General features: G+C 47.9%; 1 protein-coding gene across 1 annotated transcript; it reads right to left on the bottom strand.

Annotated features, from left to right (window-relative positions):
- Positions 1–1,334: 1,334 nt before the first annotated feature.
- On the bottom strand, positions 1,335–21,812 carry LILRB1 (leukocyte immunoglobulin like receptor B1). The gene is made up of 16 exons (XM_063719656.1): positions 21,429–21,812; positions 7,774–7,890; positions 7,301–7,382; positions 7,103–7,138; positions 6,631–6,918; positions 6,181–6,483; positions 5,657–5,953; positions 5,099–5,401; positions 4,729–4,779; positions 4,390–4,437; positions 3,656–3,769; positions 3,229–3,304; positions 3,112–3,149; positions 2,799–2,851; positions 1,756–1,914; positions 1,335–1,676 (listed from the first exon to the last, which is right to left on the bottom strand). The coding sequence occupies exons 2-16, from the start codon at positions 7,774–7,776 to the stop codon at positions 1,530–1,532; spliced, it is 1,998 nt and encodes a 665-aa protein (XP_063575726.1). The 5' UTR covers positions 7,777–7,890; positions 21,429–21,812; the 3' UTR covers positions 1,335–1,529.
- Between the last annotated feature and the right edge of the window lie 1,409 nt (positions 21,813–23,221).

Genomic DNA, 23,221 nt, shown 5'->3' with positions numbered 1-23,221 from the left:
GTCTGGCTCTGTTGACCAGGCTGGAGTGCAGGGGTGGGATCTCAGCTCACTGCAGCCTCCACCTCCTGGGATCAAGTGATTCTCCTGCCTCTGCCTCCCAAGTAGCTGGGACTGCAGTGTGCGCCACCACGTCTGACTAATTTTTGTATTTTTAGTAGAGATGGGGTTTTGCCGTGTTGGCCAGGCTGGTCTTGAACTCCCAGCCTCAAGTAATCTGCTGCCTCTGCCTCCCTATGTGTTGAGATTACAATCGTGAGCCACCGCACCCGGGCACATTGCCACTTTTTCTATTCTCAAGAAACATTTGTGATGCTCTGGGTGTGTTTGTGTGTTTCGTTAGTGTGTCAATATTTGTAAGAAATCACCAATGAAGCTTCGTGAACTCCAGTTTATACCATGGGATCATTTTTATTACAGTCAATGTTTTTCACACACACACATACACACACACACACACACACCCCTAAAATGAGTCAGATTCTCTGATTACTCTTATGTTCATTATGTAAACTCCAGTTTAGAATATTTCATCTATTTAATCTGCAATTTCTAGTATATTGGCATAGGTTTGCCGCCTGTTCCATTGTTAGTTTCTGAAAACATGTGTAGGATCTGCAGGGCTGTCTGCTTCTTCACTCCCATATGGAAATGCGTGCCTGCTCTTTCTTTCTCTTGCTCATTGTAGTTAGAATTCATGAGTGTAATTAATGTTTTCAAGAATGAGCTTCACTGGCTTTGTTGAATTTTCAAGCTTTGGTTTTTCCTCATGAACAACTCCTCTTATTATTATTATTCCCTTTCTTACGCCTTCATTTGGAATAACTTGTTATTCTTCTAAATTTCTTTTTTCTCTTTTTCTTTCTCTTTTTTTTTTTTAATTTGAGATGGAGTCTCCCTCTGTCGCCAGGCTGGAGAGCAGTGACGCGATTTTGGCTCACTGAAACCTCTGACTCCCTGGTTCAAGCGATTCTCCTGCCTCAGCCTCCCAAATAGCTGAGATTACAGGCACGCCCACCACCATGCCCCGCTAATTTTTGTATTTTTAGGAGAGACAGGGTTTCACCATGTTGGCCAGGATGGTCTCGAACTCCTGAACTCGTGATCTGCCTGCTTCGGCCTCCCAAAGTGATGGAATTACACGCGTGACCCACCTCACCTGGCCCTAAATCTCTTGTAGGAAAGCCAAGGTCATTCATTTCCTACTTTTTTTCCTTTTCTAATTCATTCATTTGTGGCTTGTAGTTTTCCAATTTCATCGTTTGATGTGTAATATTTACATTGTGATTCAGTTTAATGCACTTTCTGACTTTTAGTTTCCTCAGCTACTTCATTGATTATTGAGAAGTCTGTTGCTTTATTTCAAAAATGTAGACATATTAGTTATTTATACTGCAGAATTGAGTGACCCCTAAAAGTTCCCAGAGTCTCCTGGCATAGATCCAGGCTGACTGGGGTTCAATGGTGTCCACTGGGGGCAGCTCCCATGCATTCCAGACTCCATGGAGTGTGGAGTCTGGGTGCCCCCTGGGCTAGTGGATGGCCAGAGTGGCGTAGATGCTGGGCTCAGCTGGAGGTTCCCGTTCCTGGGATGGAGGAGGCTCAGTTGCCTCCCGTCTGAGGGTCAAGCTGTGCAGCTGGGCGTAGGTCACATCCTGGGGGGCTTCAGATGCAGCAGCCTGCAGTGGGGGAGAGTGAGAGGGAAGGAACGTGGTGGGGGTCGGGGAGGCCTGGGGGCCTGGAGAGGAAAGGACCCACCTCAGTGTCCATCTGCCTGTCCTCTTCTGCCTGTGTGTCCTTTGTGTCCAGGAATTCCTCGGACAGTGGGGAGGGAGGGGAGGCCATTTCTCTCCTAGGTCTGGAGTGTTTCACGGGGGCATGCGTCACTGCCTGGGGGTCTTCATCGTGTGGGCTCTGCTGGAGAGAGACAGTGGTGAGGGGTGTCCTTGAATCCCCCTGACCTCCTGGAGTCAATTTTCCTCACTGTTCCCAGAGTGATCCGATTACATCCGTTTCCTGATGGAATCTCAGGGACGCCCTAAGGCCGTGGAGGGTCTGGCCGCTCCCTCCCTGTGGTTCTGGCCCCTCCTCCTCACTCTGACCTTGCCCATTTGGCTGCAGCCTCACGCAGCCTTCCTGCAAGAGCTCGCTGCTGCCTCAGGGCCTTTGCACGGCTGTTTCCTCTGCCTGTAGGGGCTTGTCCATTAGAGGATCATGTGGCCCCCTCCGTCCAGGCTTCTCAGATGACAGCTGAGCAGACAGCCCTCCCCTTCCATTCAGACTGGCCCCACTGCCCCACACTCTCTGCCCTTTCCCTGGTTTATGTTCCTTACAGCACGTTGCACTCCTGGACACGGCGCATTTATTTGCATTTTGTCTCCCACCACGAGGTGAGCTCAGGAGGCGGGGGCGGCTTTGCTCCCTGCTGTGTCTGCAGCTCCCACGGGGAGCCCGATCCACAGTGAGTTCCCGGGAACACTCGCTGGATGAATGAATGAAGGGGAGCCCAGGGGACCAAGGTGGTTCATTTATTCCTCATCCTCCTGAGGCCTGGGGAGCGCTCTAACAACCAGAGGGCCAAACAGAGGATGAGGAGCAGGAAGGGGACCCGGGAGGAGGCCCACGAGGTCCCAGGACACCAGGAGAGAGTGACGTCACAGCAGGCAGGAGGCAGCGTGCTGGACAAGGAGGGGTCCACCGTGACGATGCTGAGAGCCGGGGGAAGGAGGACAGAGAAGTCCTTCAGGATTAGATCTGGCACCAGGAGGCCTTTGGTGCCCGGGACAGGGGCGGGGTCTCACCCGAGTGTCCAGCTCCACCCCATCCTCAGGCTGTGTGTCCTTCACGGTAGCATCTGCTGGGGCAGAGCAAGGGGTTCATCTCCTGGGAAGGTTCCCTGGGACCTCTCAGCCCCGCCAGCCCCTGCCCAGCTCCCAGATGGGGCCACTGAGATGCAGGGAGGGGCTGCGATGTCCCCGAGGTCCCACAGTGTGGGGTGAGATCATCTCACCCTGAGCCCCAGACCCTTTCCAGGCGGCGCCCCTTTCCCCATTGCTACGGAAACTTCGGGGCCCCCATCTCCCTCCTGGCTGGTCACCTCTTCCTCTCACTCACAGGGGTTTTCTTCCTGGGCGTCGGCAGCGGGGCTGGACCTGGGGGAGGAACGGGAGCTTTAGGGGCAGTGTATGGGCGAGGGGCGGGTGGGAGTCTGGGGTCTTTGGGCAGAATTACCTCCTCTGCAGGCCTCTGTCTCTGGGCTCTGGCTCCACAGCCCCTGCGGGATGTTGGAAATCAGCCTTTCTCTGGGCTGGGGGAAGAAGGACACAGCCTCAGCCCTGGGAACATTGGAGCCCCCTGCCCCGCACACACAGCTCGAAGGTGAGGAAGGAAACCTGAAAACACTCCTGCCTCCATGTTCCAAACGCCTCATAGGATGGATGGAGCCTGGAGGACACTTTACATTTGTAGACGGGACTGAGCCCGGAGGACACTTTACATTTGTAGATGGGGCTGACATTAAGTGCTTTCTCCATTCTCCTGGTGAGAAATGCTGGAACAGTTTTTCAAAGCTGCATTTGCCCAGTGGTTTGGATTCTTTTTGGCTGTGCCCTGAGCCCACCCTCGGTCAGCCCACAGGGTTCCCCCATTCCTTACTCACCCGATGTCCAGTGTTTGCCCTGACGTCGATGTCGGAGGACGAGGAAGAGGAGGAGGAGCAGTAGGACGAAGGCCACCAATACACTGGTCACAACCCCCAGGTGCCTTCCCAGACCTTGAGCACAATGATGTCAGGAATGGGGGTGATGTCATTGAAATGAGCTCCTTCTGTGCGCAGGTGACTGCTGGACCTTCTATTCACCACCTCCAACCCCCACAACAGTCATGCAGCACAGAAACATCCACCCCACCCACTTGACAGATGAAAAACTGATGCTCAGTGAGGGGAATTGCCTGCCCCAGGCCCCCAGCCAGGAAGCGGCAGAACTGGGAAGGGAGCCCGGGAGTCTGACCTGCAGCCCTTGTTCCCTGCACCAGAGCTGAGCCCCGGAGCTCCAGGGAAAGAGCCTGACCGTCCTGAACCACGGCCCTGCTCCCCTCCCCTGCCCCAGGTCACCGTCTCTGCTGCAGGTGGGACAGGACAGGCCCCCGCGGAATCGGGTCTGGGAGGTTCCCTGGGAGGCCTCCTCTCCCAGGAGGTCACAGCTGGGAGTCAGAGCTGAAAGGAGCTTTCCCACCCGCAGGCCCCTCTCCTTTACACTTGGAGAAACTGAGGCCCAGGCAGGGGAGGGGCCCGTCCACATCGCCACCTCCAGAGGAGCCTGAACCTAGGACAGAACCCACTCCTGCCTCCCCTGGACCCCGCCCACCTCCCACTCAGAGCCCCTCACTCACCACTCTGGGGATCCGACCCCGTGGGGGTGACGGGCTGGTCCTCAGGGCCTGCTGGGTCAGGACAGGGCACTGAGGGCTGGGGCTCCCTGCTCCCCACGTCAGCCCGGCTGCTCCTCCCCCAGGCTGGGCTCCAACATCTCCCTCTGCCTCGACCCCCCGCCCCTCACCAGCCCAGCCTCAGAGCCCCTGGGAACCTGTGGCCCCTCCTCTGGCTCTGCCCAGCTCCCTGGAGGGAAGCTCATGCCTGAGTCCTTGAGGGGAATGGGATCCTCGGGGAGACCCAGGGCTGCCCTGGGGGAGGCCGTGCTCCCTCTGAGTCCAGAAGCCTCAGTGACTCACCAGGTATGGAGGTGGGGACTGTTGTGGGGGAGCTGGCGCCCCCAGAGGGTCCTGGGTAAAAGAATGAGAGGAGGCTGAGGAGCCAGGGCTTCCCTGAAGTCTCCACCTCAAACCAAATTTCTCTACATGGGCCCTGTGGCCTCCCCAGCCTCTCCTTCCACCCACCTCTCCTGTTCATGATGCTGGCGATGCCGCTAAGGGTGGGCATGCCTTAGAGGGAGCCGTTCTCCCCCTCCCCTCTGAGGGGTGAGTCTCCCACTGGCTGAGATCCCTCAGACCCCCGCTCACTCTGTTCCAGCCCAGAGCTCTCCTGGGGGCAGGGCCTGAGCTGAGCCTTTGAGCTCAGAGAGGACATGGTCCGGACCCTCACCTGAGACCACCAACCCCAGAGGGTCACTGGGGTGAGACAGCAGGTAGGGGTTGGAGCTGAGTGAGCCGTAGCACCTGTAGGTCCCCGCGTGGGCTGAGGTCACAGGACTCATGGGGAATTCAGCCTGGTACTTAGGATATTCATGTATTGATCTTAGACGGAGGGGGGCATCAGCTGCCCCCGCCTTGGTCAGAAGGAAAGTGTGGAACTGCCACCATGACCGACACAGCAGGGTCACATTCTCTCCTGAGGACACCGTGGGGCCCGGATGCAGTGAGATGAAGGGTGTGTCACGGATCTGTCCTGGGGAGAAGAAAGATGGGTGAGGGGCTGCCCCACCTTGTTCTGAGCTGAGACCTCCCCAGGCTTCTATCTGGGACCCTCAGTCTCTCTGCCTCTGTTTTCTCTGAGTCTCCCCCTCCCCACCCATCCCCTGTCTCTGTCTGTCTCTCCCTCCCTTGGGCCCCCCACCCCTCATCCCGGCCATCACCACCTGGGCTCCCCCGGCAGGGCCTGTGCAGAGCCTGGGTCCCTGACTGAACCCACTGGGCTCCTCACCTGTGATCAGGATGTCCAGGGGGTCACTGGGGGCCGACCACTCGGAGGAGACGGTGCGTGCACCGTAGCATCTGTACTGGCCCCCGTGGGAGCGGCTCACAGGGCCCAGGGTGAAGTTGGCCTGGGAGAGCCCAGCCTGGGGCTGCCGGCCAGGGAGCTGGAGTAAGTCACGTTCTCCCTCCTTGTGCAGAGCGAATCTGTCATAGCCGACATCAGAGCCACACTGGAGGGTCAGGCTCTCCCCAGGGGCCAAGACAGGGCCTGGCTGCACTGAGAGTGATGGCTTCTTAGAAACGCCTGGGAAAAGGTGGTCATGGTTTCCAGAAGCCGACCCTCAGGCTTCCCCACAAATCCTCCCTCTTCCCCGGGGGCCTCACCACTGCTGATCTTCCTGTGTCTCTGGCCCAAGGAGCCCTGAGCCCTCTTGCCCCAACATTATCCCACCTGGAGCTGCCCTGAGACGCGGCTCCTCCCCATCTGCCTTGAGACTCAGGGAACTCCAGGCAATGCTGTGAATTTCTCACCTGGGACCAGGAGCTCCAGGAGATCACTGGGTAAAGACCACACATAGGGAGAGCTCGACTCATAACCATAGCACCTGTACGACCACCTGCGACTCGGGCTCACGGGGCCCACGGAGAAGATGGCCCAGGACCACCCACGGGTACGGGGCTGAGAGTTCAGGCATTGTGGGTGTTCATCTTCTGCTTCCTTACACAGAGTGAAGCCACCAAATGCCACCTGTGAGACACACTGGAGGGTCACGCTTCCTCCTGAGGTCACCACAAGGCTGGGCTGGGCTGAGAGGGTGGGTTTGATGTAGGCTCCTAGGAGAGAAGGAGGCACCGTGTTAAATGGGGCTCACACCTCCCACATCATCCCCAGGGCTGGGCTGTGAGAGGGTGACGCCCCTGAGAGCTGACCCCCTTCCTGAGGGCAGAGCCTGTGGCTGGGACCCCTGAGTGTCCTCTCACCTATCACCACCAGCTCCAGGGGGTCACTGGGCTCTGACCAGCCTGCAGTGTGGCTACCGTAGAAACAGCCATACCGCCCTGCGTGTTCCCAGGTGATGGATGGGATGGGGAACTGGCCCTTCTTCACAAGCCCCTGTGGGATCCGTGTAATCCAGCGTGCTGTTTTCTTTTCTCTATATAGATGGTACTCCTGGGTCTCCTGGCTCCCCTGACACCTGAGGGTCACGGGACTCCCCTGGGTGATCACAGAGCCTGGCTCAGCCCAGAGGGTGGGCTTGGGGAAGTGCCCTGGAAGGAAATCAGACGTCGGATTCTAACTCATTTCCCACCCAACCCAACAGATTCCAGCTCTCAGTCCAGGACCCTCCAGACGCCCCCATCAGAACTGCTATTCCACATCCCCAGCTGCACAGAGGTGGCCTCTTGTCCCCATTGAGGAGGAGGGACCTGGGAGAGCTGGGGACAGACTCACCTGCCTGCACGTGTGTCCTGGGGCCCAGACTCAGCCCTGGAAGAGAGTTCTCTGTGAGAGATTTGTCCCCTGAAGCCTGAGCAGGTCCTCCCCTCCCTGGGATCTTTGTGAGCCCCTGGGGTCTCCTTAGAGACAGAGTTTTGCTGTGGGATCAGGTCTCTCCTAGGTTAGAAGCTCCCCTCCCTCTTCAAATCTCACCGAGACAGATCAGGACTGTGAGGATTGGGGTCATGGCGTCTCCTCCCACTGCCCTGCTCTGCGCATGGATGAGCCCTTGGTGCTGGCAGGACAGAGACACACAGGGTGTGGCCAATCAGAGGCTGGGTCCTTCTTGTCATGGGGTTTTGTCATCTGCAGCCACACAGGAAGTGGAACTGCCCTCCCCAGAAGCCTGGCTCTCATTCCTTTAGGGCTGAGGTGAGGGTAGTCACTAGGCCCTCTGCATCATTTCAGACAGTAATGGGCCATTTCCTGACCCCCAGCCACTGTCTGTCTGGTTTGTTTTCATCCCACTGAGAGCTGGGATGTAGCAGCAAATAAAACTGGTGCCTTCCTGTGTCTGTCCTTCCTGATGAGGGTAGCGGAGGCATCTCCTTCCTTCTCACAGCCTCCCCCAAGCTCTCCCTCTCTCCTTCAGCCCATCCATCAGCTCAGCGTTGTGGGGTCCTTACCATGGCAGTCGTCTCTCCAGCCCTGGAGATGCTTCAAGGAAGATCCAGGTCCATGCTGCAAGCTGACTCAGATCAGCAGAGACGCACCTGACACCTGGCTGTGCTGTCCAGGCTGAGCTGCATGTGGCAGTGAGCACAGAAGAGAAATGCAGGGAAATAAGGGAAGAAAAGTTAACTTCTTTCTTGACACTGGATTGTGGGTTTTCTTTCAACCAAATAGTCCCCTCTCAACTTCCCCCTTTTAAAATATTTTGCTACCGTGTCCACCCCCACCCCACTGAGAACAAACCTCTGAGTCTTTCCTGCCTTCTCGGTGCCCGTTGCGTCCTTGGCCGTCCCTCTGCACCTCAATCCCTGTTCAACGTTTTGGGAACAATGACTTATGTTTGAGCTTTGATTTGGGGAGTGGGGGAAGGAGCTGATATTTATTCAAAGACTGGTTATCATCCACGGCCTACGTGACCTCGGGCGGTAATGAACCATCTCTGAGGCTCAGATTCTTCCTTTGCCGACTGTTGTCACAAATCCCACTCATGACAGTGGTTGTGGGGTCAGTGGTGCTGGAACATTGGGAGGGGCTCATTTGTGCTTGATTTCCAGACCAGGGTAAGACCTGAGGTGTTTGGGACATGAGAGGATCTTGGTGTTGGACTCCACAGTCTACGTAGGTGATTGATGTGTCCACTCTGGATCTCACATCCGACTCTAATGGATAGATGTACATGTACTATTTCTGAAATACTCAGAGCATCAATGTCATGAGTAGAAAAAGAGGTGTGGAAGTTCCCAAGTGTAGATGGATCCACAAGGAAGAACAGAGGCCAGAGGTGAGATGCCACAGGGTCCCGAGACCATCAAGGGCTCATTAGGGTGGAGGTTTCCACCACTGAGTGGAGCCGGGAGAGGAACCTCGGGATCTGCAATAACAGTGAGGGGCTCAGGGCTCCAGACCAAGGTGGGAGACTGCGTCCTCTAGCTACACCTGAGGCTAGAGTGGAACCCAAGCAGCCTAGGGGAATTCCCTCAAGGGAGTACACCAAACCGCCCAGTGATAGAGCTGCTGGGATTCCAAAGAAAGAAGCACTAAACACCAGGGTCTTCATAGAGCACTTATTAGGGGGACTGCTACAGAGTGGGGTGCCCTTGTCTCCTTGCCCAGTGTCTCCTTGTGGATCTCAAGGATGTGCTTCCACATAGCAGCATCTTCTTCAGATGGACAAGGAGACACTGGGTGTTCTACCCAAAGCTTTAACTTAAAATAAAAATAAAAACAAAAATAAACCCCTAAAGAACATGATCTCTCAGTACAGTTGTTTCTTGGGATACACAGGCAATTCATTTCAGTACCCTCTACATGTACCAACACCTGCTCGTCCTCCAGCCCTGACATTGTCTCTGCTCGGCCTGCATATAGGAAAAGTCTGCAGTTCATATACGCAAGTCTTGCATCCCATAAATGCCATAGTTTTGACGCCCGTTTGGTTGAAAAAAGTGTGCACATAAGAGACCCCAGGAATTCAAGGCTGTGTTGCTCCAGGGTTGCCCGGATTTTGAGTGTATTTGGGAGTGAGAAGCAAGGATTACAATCTGGAGTGCATGGCATGGCAAGCCACAGTGTGTCCGGAGAGGAAAGTGTGATGTTGTGATATATGCTGGTTTTCACCCGCGGTTCCTGGCTCATAACTCCCATAGCCCTTGTTACAGTCTTTTGTTATAACATTGGCTGTGCTGGGCCTCAGGGGAGGCCTCTGACCTCCTCCTGCCCTTCCTTCACCTGCCCAAGGCAAGACTCGAATGTCCCTGCCTTTCTGATGGTGGATCTTAAGACCCTCCCAGAACACGGTCTCAGCCTATTCCTTGTGGGAGGAAATGGTGACGTCATGAAGCTTCATAAAAACCCAAGAGGACTGGGTTTCATGGGTTTCTGGGTGGCTGAGCATGCGGAGGTTCCTGGAGGGCGACACCCAGGGAGGGTATGGAAGCCCCACGTCCCTTCCCCCATGCCTCCTCCTATGAGTCCTTTCATCTGTGTCCTCTGCAGTGTGCTTTGTATTCAACCAGGAAACGTCAGTGTCCCTGAGTTCTGTGAGCTGCTACAGCAAATTAATCAACCCAAAGAGGTGGTCACAGGATCCCCAACTTGAAGCCTGTCAGTCAGAAGTTCTGGAGGTCTGGACTTGGGAATGGTGTAGGGGGGCAATGTTGGGGACTGAACTTTCAATCTGTGGGATCTGGGACTATCTCTGGGTAGACAGCATCAGAGCTGACTCAGAGGACACTCATGTAAAAAGTAAAGTAGAGGGTCTTCTTTGAAGACTTTCCTCCCCAATTTAATTAGGAATAAATAATAACTTCTCTTAGAAGCAAAATTTATTCAAAGACCTGTGCTAACATTCTCAAATCTGCTAGCTGTGATAAATAAATCAATGTACTTTATGTTATTAGCCCCCACAATTTAGCCTAAATATTTGCCCTGGCATGCTTATACTGGTCCAAGCAAGCATTAGGTCATAGCCTGTTCCTCTTCCTTATTTGAAGGTGTTTTCACCTTTCTCAGCATTCCACAAGTTACTTCCTCCTTCCTTTGTTCTCCTCTACCTTTGCCTCTTTTCAAAAGTTCTAAGTTACTAGCCAATCGGGACAAATACAGAGTGTGAGGTCCCGTTCCAGCCAATGGAAACTGGACAGAGCAGTAGGGTGGATGTGTCAGGTTATAAATGACCCTGTCTCTTTTGTTTTGTGTACTCTCGCAGCAAAACTGCTGGCGAGCGTACCCTTGCTGCAGAAAGTAAAAATGGCCTTGCTGAGTAAATTAAATTTATGTTCAAGTGCTATTTCTTTACAGCACTGGGGAAGAAGCATTTAAACACTCAGCTGGTATCCGCTACTGGGTCTAGGAAAAAACATCCCACACATCTGGTCCTAGAAGTCTTCTTCTGTGTTGATGATTCCTGTGGTGTGAGAGTAGAGGAAAAGCACCGTAGAGAGAGCTCTCTGACATAGAGAGGTAAAGGAAGTTCTTATAAGCAACAAGAGAGAGGCAGACAAAGCTGCTTAGAAACAGAGTTCTCTGGTTCCAGAGGTTCAAAGCCAGAGTTGCTGTCAGTCCATTGGAGGAGATGCCGTTGCTGGGCAAGTGTTCTCTCGAGAGCATCTTATCTGAATTCCTGACGTCCTAAAGAATATCTAGTGATAAACCTTGTCAAAGCAGGAGATGGGTGAAGGACATGGAAGAGCTTCTTGTGGGGTTTTTAAAAAGTCCTTAGAAACAGTTCTTACCTGAGAGCTGGAAGCATGAGCCTCCTCTCCTTCAGGCCTTCTTGGCCCTGTGTGGTCTGAGCTTGACCAAAGTAATCTCATCCTTGCACAGATGACTTTCCTATTGGGAGTCTGCAGTGAAGGGACTGGCTCACAAAGTTTAACCTGAGAGTTTCAGGAATTTGGTTCAGGGGAGGGCTTGTTTCTACCTCTTTAGCAAAAGGGTTAATTTTTCAGTGTTTTCTAAAAATAACCTAAAGTGCTTTATCAGTACTTGGGGATGCTCAAGACCTCAGCTTGGGTTCCAGCCTGCAGGTGAAAATATGCATCTGTCCAACTCACAGAGCAGTCATGGCCCTTTGTCTCTCTCTCAGAACAAAGCAAAAAGTGGAGGAAACCATGGGACCTTAGAGAGACTGTTGTTTCCCCTCTTCTGTGTTTGTGGACAGACCCTGGGATAGCTCCCCTCAGTGACCCGGGCTACACTCAGCACTGAGCCACCTTCCCAGGTGTGCATGACACAGACTCGCTTTATCATTGCTGGACCGGGCATCTCTCGCACATGAGTGTGAGGCTCACATGGGCCCCACCATGCAGGACGCAACACAGAGCTGATTCTAAGCTTGGGAGCGTGGACACCTCAGGGCAGGAGTGGCTATAGCAATGCCCTCATCAGCTTTCCTTCCTGAGTCAGCCCTGGGAGAAACTGTATGGAAGATCACGTGTGTGGGAGAAAAACTCACCCAAGAGAAATAAAAATCAAAAAGTCCATTACAGAAAAAACAGGCAATTATAGAAATGAATTAGGAGGCTATTGTGAGGTGAAAAATAGTAAATCACCTCAACACATTTAGAAATAATTGCATCAAGAACAAGACACAGCTGAAATGATGAACATTGTATTGGTGTGGAATATCTATTAAAGTTTTCACTAGTCATCAGAGAAAAACTAGAAATGAATAAAGTAGAAAACATAATTAATGCACACAAGAAAAGGAATGAGAAGAGGAAACAGATATCTTTCTATGGATCACACTTTCAGAATGAAGGAAATAAGGAGTATGTTATTCAGTAAATACTTGCAAAGAAAATGGTTGACATTTTTACAGAAATGAAGAAAGAACATGAGTTTAACGTGAACAAATTCATAAATAACATCAATGTCTTAACTATGATAGAGTAAAAGATACCTAGAATAGAGTAAAAGTAATTTTAAAACTCCTGGAGAAAATGAAAATTATTCTCCAATGAAAGACAAGCACACTGGGACTGGATTTCCCAAGAGTAAAAAGTGACAAGAAAATGACTGTGGGCTGAGGTTCAAGTTGCTGAGTGGAAAGAGCTGGAGTGTGCCTACTCACAAAGAGGATCCAAAATAGCAAATAAATACCAACAGGTCAGGTGGATCTTCCAAGAGGATGCTGGGGTTCACCTGAGAAACATGAGGACATGGAGAGAAGAGAAGAGAAAAGGTGGGAGCCAGGAGAGGCTCCTAACACGGGGAAGGGGTGAGTGAGTGAGAGATTCCCTAACACGGGGAAGGGAAGGGATGAGTGAGTGAGAGATTCCCTAACACAGGGAAGAGGTGAGTGAGTGAGAGGCTCCCAATACGGGGAAGGGGTGAGTGAGTGAGAGGCTCCTAACACGGCGAAGGGGTGAGTGAGTGAGAGGATCCCTAACACGGGAAAGGGAAGGGATGAGTGAGTGAGAGATTCCCTAACACGGGGAAGGAGTAAGTGAGTGAGAGGCTCCTAACACGGGGAAGGGGTGAGTGAGTGAGAGGCTCCTAACACGGGGAAGGGGTGAGTGAGTGAGAGCCTCCTAACACGGGGAAGGGGTGAGTGAGAGATTCCCTAACACGAGGAAGGGGTGAGTGAGTGAGAGGCTCCTTAACAGAGGGAAGGGGTGAGTGAGTGAGAGATTCCCTAACACGGAGAAGGGGTGAGTGAGTGAGAGGCTCCTAACACGGGGAAGGGGTGAGTGAGTGAGAGATTCCCTAACACGGGGAAGGGGTGAGTGAGTGAGAGGCTCCTAACACGGGGAAGGGGTGAGTGAGTGAGAGGCTCCTAACACGGGGAAGGGGTGAGTGGGTATGAGGCCCCTGGGATCCACACCCCTGTCTTGGCCCTTTACAATCCTGGTCACGGGAGAGCCCCTGACCCCCTGACCCCCGTGGCCTGCAGAGGCACATAGGGAGCTCCTGGAGATGATGCAGAGGCGCCTCCGGAGCCCACGTGGAATCCCACAGGCTTCTGACCCCTGAGCTGCCTGGGTCCAGCTGCCACTGCCTTAGCAGGGAGGGAGCGGGCCAGGCACCTCTGTGGGCCCCAGAATAAGTATGACAGCTGGGGCACAGGAGCAGCCAAGCTGAGCACCACACAGCTCCCCACCTCTGTTGCTTCCTGCTAAATGGGGCTTCCTTCCTGCTAATGGGGCTTGCCAGCTGCAGGGCCCCAGTGCACCCAACCTGCCCCCACCTGAACACCGTGGCCCTGGCTCGGTTCCTCTGAAAGCCCAATGCTCAGAGGCCCCTGACAAGCCCTTTGCAGTCACGGCCACCTCTGCCTCCACCCCTGCTGCCCCAGGCCTAGGGAGGGTGTGGGGAGGCCTGGCACTTTCGTGTGTCCCCAACAGCAAAACCGAGTGACGCTTCTTCAGGAGGGAAGTGTGAGCAGGCCCTGTGCCCCACAGCTGCCAGTCTCCAGTGCCCCAGCCGAGGGGCCCTGCCCTCCCTAGTGACAGGCCCACAGCACAGCCACCCTGCCCCCACCTGGACATTTCGGCTGCAGCCCCCAGCCCTTCTGAGAGCCCAGTCCCCACAGGCCTGTGATCTGCCCCCAGGCTCTACCATCTGAGCCTTCTGCCTGCCCCGCCTGAGGGTTCTGCCTGTGACCTGGGGACCAGCCCATCCCTCCCCATCACAGCCAGCACCTGAACCCCGGAGCAGCCGAAACCCAGTCCAGCCCGTTCAGGACTCACACGCGCTGTCCAGCCGGCCACCTGGGGGTCTGCGATCTGGGAACTGCCTGCCCTTTCCTACCCTGTTGGTACCTGACCACTCGCCCCAGGGCCTGAGGTCGGGCCCACCCAGCCAGCAACAGCACCACAACTGACGTCCACTCTCCCATCCAGAGAGGCAGAACCCCCACATCCCACCTACATGAAGCAGCTACCACGTCAGACAACAGACAGCCGCTCAGGGTCTGCACTGGGCTGAGGGAGGAGGCTCTGCCTTGGAACCAAGCCTGCAGAGAGTGGCAAGGCCGGTGTTTCCCACGGCTTCCAACCACACTGTGGCCTGGGGGGAGACAACGGTGTGTGTCTGAACTGAGACTCATGAGCCCTGGAGCACGGGTGTGATAGGGAGACAGACAATCTTCCTCCCTGTGGGACTGGAAGTGGGTGTAGTTCCTTCACCTCCCGCAGAGACCTCAGCGCATTTCACTAGGAGCTGCTCCAGGCGTGTCCATCAGGACTAGTGCCTGCATCATCACTGGGATATCTGTAGGCAAGCCAGGGGTTCCAGCTCTGCCCAGCTGTGTTCCCTTGCCCCTGTGGAACACAAAGCTCAGGGCACCTGACACTCCACGGTCCAGCCCTCCCCCTGAAACAACAGTCAGCACCTCACAGGAAACACACCAGGTCCATATCCACCTGCTTGTGCTGAGGGTGGCTCTTACCCTTAAGCACCATCTCCTGGCCTGCAATTTGAGCTGCAAAGCCCAACACAAACCCTGCTGCAGAAGCGCCCAAAGCTATGGAAAAAAGCCAAAAGACTCTTCCCAACATGCTGTACGGTCATGCTCCCTGCGGGGCCAGGGGAAAATGTGCAAAACGAGTCCCATCCAGATGAAAATAAATTCGAAGAGAGTAAGTGGAGGCCTCTCCAGAAGAGAAGGAATCAGTGTAAGGATTCTGACGCCGTGAAAAATCTGAATATTGTGGCACCATCAAAGGATCGCACTAGCTAGCAATGGATGCTGAAAACAATGGAAACTCTGAAAGGGCAGATAAAGAATGAGATTGAGACAAAAAACATTACAAAGAATCAGTTAAATAAAAAGTTGGTTTTTTGAAAGTATAAGTAAAATTGACAGATGGCTAACTATACTAATCAAAAAAAGGAGAAGATTTAAATAAGCATGATCAGAAATGATAAAGTTGACATTACAACCAATGCCACAGAAATACAAACGACCATCAGAGACTACTATGAACACCTTTATGCACGTAAACTAGAAAACCTAGAGAAATGGATGAATTCCTAGACACATAAAACTTCCCAAGATCGCACAGGCAAAAAATAGAAACCCTAAACAGACAAACAACAAGTAACAAAAAAGAATCAATACTAAAAATCTTCCGGCAAAAAAGCCCAGGAACAGATGGATTCACAGTCGAAATTTGCCATACATACAACGAAGAGCTGGTGCCAATCATACTGAAAGTATTCTAAAAAAATCAAGGCGGTGGGATTCTTTCCTAACTCATTCTATGAAACCAATATCACCCTGATAGCAAAATCAGACAAGGATCCAACAGAAAAATAAAACTACAGGCCAAGAAACCTGAGGAACATAGGTGCAAAAATCCTCAAGAAAATGCTAGCAAACAGAATCTAAGAGTGTATCAAAAACATAATTCATCATGATCAAGTTGGCTTGATTCCAGAGACGAAATGATGGCTCAATACATGCAAAGTCAATAAAGGTGACTTATGACATAAACTAAGAACAAAAAGCATATGATCATCTCAATAGATGCAGATAAAGCATTCAAGAAAGTCCAATATCTCTTCATGATAAAATCCCTCAACAGACTAGGCATGAAAGAAACATACCCCAAAATAAGAGCCTTATATGACAAACCCACAGCCAACATTAAAATTGAATGGGGAGAAGTGAAAGCATTTTCCCAAGAAATGGAACAAGACAAGGATGTCCACTCTCACCACTCCTATTCAACACAGTACTGGAAGTCCTAGCCAGAGCAATCAGGCAACAGAAAGAAAGAAAGTGCATCCACATTGGAAAAGAGAAAGTGAAATTATCTGTGTGTGCTGATGACACGATCATATACCTAGAAAACCCTGAAGATTCTTCCAGAAGACTCGTAGACTTGATAAGTGACTTCAGTAAAGTCTCTGGATAAAAAATCAAGCTACAAAAATCAGTAGCTTTTCTATACATCAATACCATTCAAGCTGAGAACCAAATTAAGAACACACAAACACAAACACACACTGAGGAGTATATTTAATCAAGGAGGTGAAAGACCTCTACACAGAGAATGACAAAACGCTGATGAAAGGACTTGTAGGCAACACAACCAAATAGAAAAATATTCCTTGCTCACAAATGGGAAGAATCAATATTGTTAAAATGACCATGTTGCCCAAAGCATACTACAGATTCAACACAATTCCTATCAAATTACGAATGTCATTTCTTTAACAGAATTAGAGAAAAAGCAATTTTTAAATTCATTTGGAACCAAAAACCAGCCTGAACAGCTAAAGCAATTCTATGCAAAAAGAACAAAACAGGAGGCATCACATTGCCTGATTTCAAGTTATACAATAAGGCCATAGTAACTAAGACAGCATTTACTAGTACAAAAATATGCACAGACGTCAAGGGAACAGAATAGAGAAACTAGAAATAAAGATACATGCCTACAACATACTGAGCTTTGCTAAAGTCAACAAAGTAAACAATGGGGAAAGGACACCCTATTCAATAAAGGATGCTGGAAAAACTGGGTAGCCATATGCAAAAGAATAAAACTGGACCTTTATCTCCTACCATGTGCAAAAATTAACTCAAGACGAATTAAAGACCTCAATGTGAGACCTGAAACTATGTAAATCCTAAAACAAAATTTAGGAAAAACTCTTCTGGACATTAGTCCAGGCAAAGAACTTATGGTAAAGACCCTTAAAAATGCAACAAACCCCCAAATAGACAAATAAGACATGATTAAAATTAAAAGCTACTGCACAGCAAAAGAAACAATCAACAGAATGAACAGACAACCTACACAATGGAAGAAAATATTTGCAAATTATGCCTCCAACAGAAGACTAACGTCCAGAATCTGCAAGGAAGTCAAAGAATTCAACATGAAAAAAAAAACCACAAACAACTTTATGGAAAACTGAGTAAAGACCATCAACAGACATTTCTCAAAACAACAAATATAAGTGGCCAACAAACACATTAAAAAATGCTCAACATCCTTAATCATCAGAGAAATTCAACTTAAAACCATACTGAGTATCAACTTACACCAGTCAAAATGGCTACTTTTAAGAAGTCAGAACCAACAGATGTTAGCGAGATACATGGTTGGTAGGAATGTAAATGAGTTTAACTTCTATGGAAAATAATATGGAGCTATCTCAAAGAACTAAAAATAGAACTACCATTTCACTTAGCAATCCCATTACGTGGTATCCAGCCAAAGGAAAACTCATTATATTAAAAAGACAATTGGGTCGGGTGTGGTGGCTCACGCCTGTAATCCCAGCACTTTGGGAGGCCAAGACAGGCAGATCACCTGAGGTTGAGAGTGTGAGACCAGCCTGGGCAACATGGTGAAACCCTGTCTCTACTAAAAATACAAAAAATTAGCTAGGCATGGTGGCGAGCACCTGTAATCCCAGCTACTTGGGAGGCTAAGGCAGGAGAATCGCTTGAACCCAGGAGCCGGAGGTTGCAGTGAGCAGAGATGGCACCATTGCACTCCAGCCTGGGCAACAAGAACGAAACTCCATCTCAAAAAATAATAAATAAATAAATAAATAAGACAACTGCACTCACTATGTTTGTTGCAGCACTATTCACAACAGCATAGAGATGAAACCAAACTAAGTGTCCACCGACGGTTGATTGATTTTAATAGTTACTTGGTTCATATGCTTCATACGCCAGCCCTACCTGGCTCGCATACAAAGCATATTCACTGCTTCATCTGGGATGCTGCACTTGTTTTATAGGGAGAGTTGGCTAGTCCCCTTCTCAGGGCCAACAGACCTTTCAGTGGCGTTTGTCTGGTCCACTAAGCTGGTTGTTCTCTCTGGAATAACCTCCTGTGCATTTGGATCTCATATACTCATTAGTGATTGTTTAATAGTGAGCTACAGGTCCTGCATCAATCCAAACAAGCTCTTAAATTCTGAAGCATTTAAAATTAAGAATGTGGGTGTGAACCTGGGAGGCAGAGCTTGCAGTGAGCCGAAATCGCGCCACTGCACTCCATCCAGCCCGGGCAACAGAGCGAGACTCCATCTCAAAAAATAAAAAAAAAAAAAAATTAAGAATTTGGCCCTTAAAGTGGTTATTTTTTACAATCTACTATATAGATTATTTTTAAGAAACTGATGATAACAATCTAAAAAGTAGAACAATTCCTTTGCATTATACCCTCTACTTTTAATAGTTACTTGTTTTTGCCCTTCCTCTATATCAGCTATCTTCTTCATAATCACAGGTCTCAGAGTTAACTTTTGTTGTCCTGGCTAAATTGTTCTTTTTATTTAGTTTTATCTCCGTAATTTTTTCTTCATTTTAAAGCAACTCTTAAATAGTTTCTTAACTAGAAAAAAACCTACTTTTTTTTTTCAAAACCCATATCCTTGTGTTTTATATGCGTCACCAAAAACATTTTATACTCCTACTATTTTAACTTAGTAACCCAAATTTCAAGTGAAAAAAAAAACGAGGTTTAACGTAACATAGCTCTAATTACTGGAGAGAGTTTTAAGATTAAATTTACTAAATTAATTTTACTAAATATTAAAGTTAGGTGAATTCAAAGGCATCTTAGCTAGTGTCTGCCAATCTGATAAGCACTTACTTTTTTTAAAAAAAGACAATTGATGAGCTGTTTCATGTAGTTTGGTAGTGAAATATCACTTCCAGATAATACATATGAAGATAGAGATATAACGGGCATACAGAATAAAAAGAGCAGATCTAAAAGATATTTCATTTTTCTGTTTTTAAATAAAAATTCCTCTCTTTAGATAATTAATAAAAGTTACAGAAGCCAACACAAGGTGAAGGAGAGAGCTATCATCTAAGGCCTGTCAAAAGAGAAAAAGCCGAACTTTGATACATTCATCGGAAGAATTTCAAAAAGACAGATTATAGAATTTAAAAATTAAAAACTTTTTGCATTAAGAATAAGTTAATATTTTAGTAAAACCTTGTTTTAACCAATTATTTAGTTTTGTATTAGTGTGTGTTTTTTAAATATCAAAGACCCATCTGTAGAATGACTATTATAATTTATTTTTTAATCATAACCAACTACATTACACAACCTTTCCTTTTCAAAAAAAAGTCTTATTGTGACTTACAGAGACCACTTACAACATGCTTAAACTGCCTGTTTTGTCCTAAATATCCCTCTTTCTTGAACTATCAGTTATTTTATTTCAGGACAAAAATTCACTACATAAGGCACTTTCTTGTGTAAAATTACTTTCCTTTTCATCTTTTTTACCAAAATCCCTCTTTATATTTATAACTGTCTTTACATCTCTTATTTCCTGGTTCCATTTATCTTGTTTTATACACGACTTTTAAAAAAGCTTTGAATTAAACACAGATATTTATCTTTTAATAAGAATTGTTTTTTAAAAAATGTTTTCCTTCCAGCATGGCACATGTATACATATGTAACTAATCTGCAAAAGAAAAAAAAAAAAAAAAAAGAAATGTTTTCCTATAATTTTTAAATTATAAATTACCCAGATAGTCAATTAATATCTGTTATTTAATATAACGTTAGATTGTAAATTATGTGACAAGTGTGTTTATAGGCATTTATTCCATTGCATTTACCTGATAAATTTATTTAATAGTTTACCTAGATTATTTATGAACACTGTGACAGTCATCACTTAAAGTTAATTCCCTGTTAACCAATGTTATAAACTATGAATTTCAGGTGTTTACCTAAGTAAGGGAACTTATGGTTAAATATAAAGTAATTTTTTTAACCAATATCTCAGTAGTTTGCTGTTTTCATTTAACCAACAATATTACATGGCTTATTTATTAAAAATTACACAAGCAAAGATCATTCTGTTTTGGGCTGGGTTTATAATTTTGTTTTGTGTGTGTCAGGCTGCTCTTGAACTCCCAACCTCAGGTGATCCACCAGCCTCGGCCTCCCAAAGTGCTGGGATTACAGGCATTAGCCACCGCGCCCGGCCAGGTTTATAGTTTTATAACCCTTATGGCAAATCTCATACTATTCTGCAGGGATAAGCACAAAACCACTTGTGCAATAAATGCAAACAAAAACGCTAACAATTCTTAAGACATTTCCAATCTTATTTTACCAATAATTTTAAAGCCAGCTTATTTATTAAAGATTTTACTTAAGTCAGGTGAACTTGAAGAAGAATCTTGTTCTGATAAAGTATTTGATTTAAACACTTTTATTTTCTTTAAGCCAATTAATTAGAGCTCTTTTGTATATTTTTAGTAGTGAAACATTGTGTACACCACACACAGATTCGTGGACGCATTAGGCATGCTGATAGAAGTACATCTTATAGATTCAAAAAACCTCTTTTTTTTCCTATCTCAAACTTTCAAACTCTTTTTTTTCTTTTTTTTTTTTTCTTTTTTTTTTTTTTAGGCAGGGTCTCACTCTGTCACCTAGACTGGAATGCAGTGGCACGATCTCAGCTCACTGCAACTTCCATCTCCCATGCTCAAGTGATTCTCCTGTCTCAGTCTCCCAAGTAGCTGGGATTACAGGAGTGTGCCACTACTGCCTGGCTAAGTTTTGCATTTTTAGTAGAGACAGGGATTCACCATGTTGGCCAGGCTGGTCTTGAACTCCTGATCTCACGTGAGTCACCTACTTCAGCTTCCCAAAGTGCTGGGAATACAAGTGTGAGCCACCGCACCCAACCCTTTCAAACTCTTCATAACCTGTTTCCTTACCCCAGGCAGTTGTCAGCTAAATAGCCCTAAATTTCCATATTACAGGAAACAATTTTTAGGAGAAAAAAATCAGATAGCAAAGCTTACATCTCAAAGTACAGAGGAAGAAGTCTGGTGTGTTAGAGGGAAATTAAAATGGGTTCATTGCCAATTAAACATAAAATTATAGAAATCTATCATAAAGGCTTTTAAACACACACACACCACACACACACACACACACACAGACATCCTGTAGCTTTTACTTCAAAACTCTAGCCATGAGATATTAATATAAATTTACCAGCTTGCAAAAAAAAAATTTGGATCTAAACAGTGGTTTTTGTCTCAGTAGAAAAGTAACAGCAGATGTAAAGCAGGCAGAAAAGAAAATAGAGGAAGAGAGAACTTAAGAACTCTATAGTGTGCAAGCCGCCATTAGGGCTCTCTTACCTTGATGTAAATGTGCACAAAGACCATAATATTTTTGTTTTACACAAACTCCAGCAAGTAGAGGCGCCATAAAACCAATGGAGTGCCCACAAGGGGGTCACTCTTCTTGCTTTCTCCTCATTCTTAGATTATTTGTTTCCCACTTTTTCTTTTCTTTTCTTTTCTCTTCCTCCTCTCCTCTCCTCTTCTTTTCTTTTCTCTTCTCTTCTTAAAGGAGGAAGTGAGCTGTGGGCTAGAGGTTTGTGCAGTGGGTCACAGTGTGCTGGTTGTGGGTGGGACTCCACAGGGTCTCACCACTGAGTCATTTCTCCCCTCTCATGTGTCTCAGTTTCTCTCTCCGAAGGTCTAAGCACCTCCAGGAGGGCTCAAAATGCGGAGTGACCAGCTCCCATATGTGCTTCCTGGACAAACCTTTTTAAAACTCATTTTGTTGGGTGTTCCTTGTCGGCCAGTCACATCACGGTGGGGTCCACCCACCCCCAGACACTCCCACAAGCCCCCCTCATCACTTCCCACATTTCGGCTGGGAGGAGCAAAATGCCCTTTCTTTTTTAAGCTGAGGAAACACAGTCTCTCGTTTCCCTATGAAAACAACAGTTCAGTTCCTCATGCAAATGTGAACAGACAAGCCAAATCGAGATTAATTTGGGGAGAAAAGCAATGGAGAAGACCCTTTAGAATGTATCTCCCAACTAGAAGTAGGATCCTTAAACAACAACTTCCTAGAAAGAAAAAGAAATAGTAGCTCAGAATAAATAAAGGGCCGTCAACAAAAGGGAGGTCGGGGCTCAGGAGGACTTACCACTTCCAGCAGAGAAGAAGCTCAAAATCCTGGAGGCTTTCAGTGGGCCCCTGCTGGTACCTTAGCTCCAGGTTGAGACAACTCCTTTGGGGTCCTGAGTCTTATCTGAGGACTCACGTGTTCAGGCACCAAATTATTGTGGACAAAAAGAGTCAAACGCTGTAATATATTAAAAGATTTTTCTGAGCCAAATATGAGTGATCAGCCCTCAGGAGGTCCTGAGAACATGTGTCCCTTGACTTTTTAATAATAGCCATTCTGACAGGTATCAGATGGTATCTCATTGTGGTTTTGATTTGCATTTCTCCCACGATCAGTGATGTTGAGCTTTTTTTATATAATTGTTGGCCGCATGCATCTCTTCTTTTGAAAAGCATCTGTTCATGTCCTTTGCCCACATTTTAATGTGGTTGTTTGTTTTCTTCTTGTAAATTTGTTTAAGTTCCTTAAAGATACTGGACAGTAGACCTTTGTTAGATGCATAGTTTGCAAAAACTTTCTCCCAGTCTGTAAATTGTCAGTTTACTCTGTTTACAGTTTCTTTTGCAGTGCAGAAACCCTTTGGTTTAATTAGATCTCATTCGTCAATTTTTGCTTTTATTGCAATTTCTTTTGGCATTTTAGTCATAAAATCTTTGCCCGTGCCTGTGTCCTGAATGTATTGTCTAGGTTGTCTTCCAGGTTTTTATAGTTTTAGGTTTTACATCCATCAATCAATCCATCTTGAGTTAATTTTTTTGTATATGGTGTAAGGAAGGGGTCCAGTTTCAATTGTCTGCATATGGCTAGCCAGTTATCCCAGCACCATTTGTTGGATAGGGAATCCTTTCCCCATTGCTCTTTTTGTCAGGTTTCCTAAAGATCAGATAGCTGTAGGTGTGGGGTATTATTTCTGGGTTTTCTACTCTGTTCCATTGGTCTATGTGTTTGTTTTTGTACCAGTACCATGCTGTTTTGGTTACTGTAGCCCTGTAGTATAGTTTGAAGTCAG

This window comes from Pongo abelii, chromosome 20 (genome assembly GCF_028885655.2).
Source record: "Pongo abelii isolate AG06213 chromosome 20, NHGRI_mPonAbe1-v2.0_pri, whole genome shotgun sequence".
NCBI classification, from domain to species: Eukaryota; Metazoa; Chordata; class Mammalia; order Primates; family Hominidae; genus Pongo; species Pongo abelii.
Note: the sequence above shows the minus strand (reverse complement) of the source record. Positions and strands in the feature narration are given on the sequence as shown.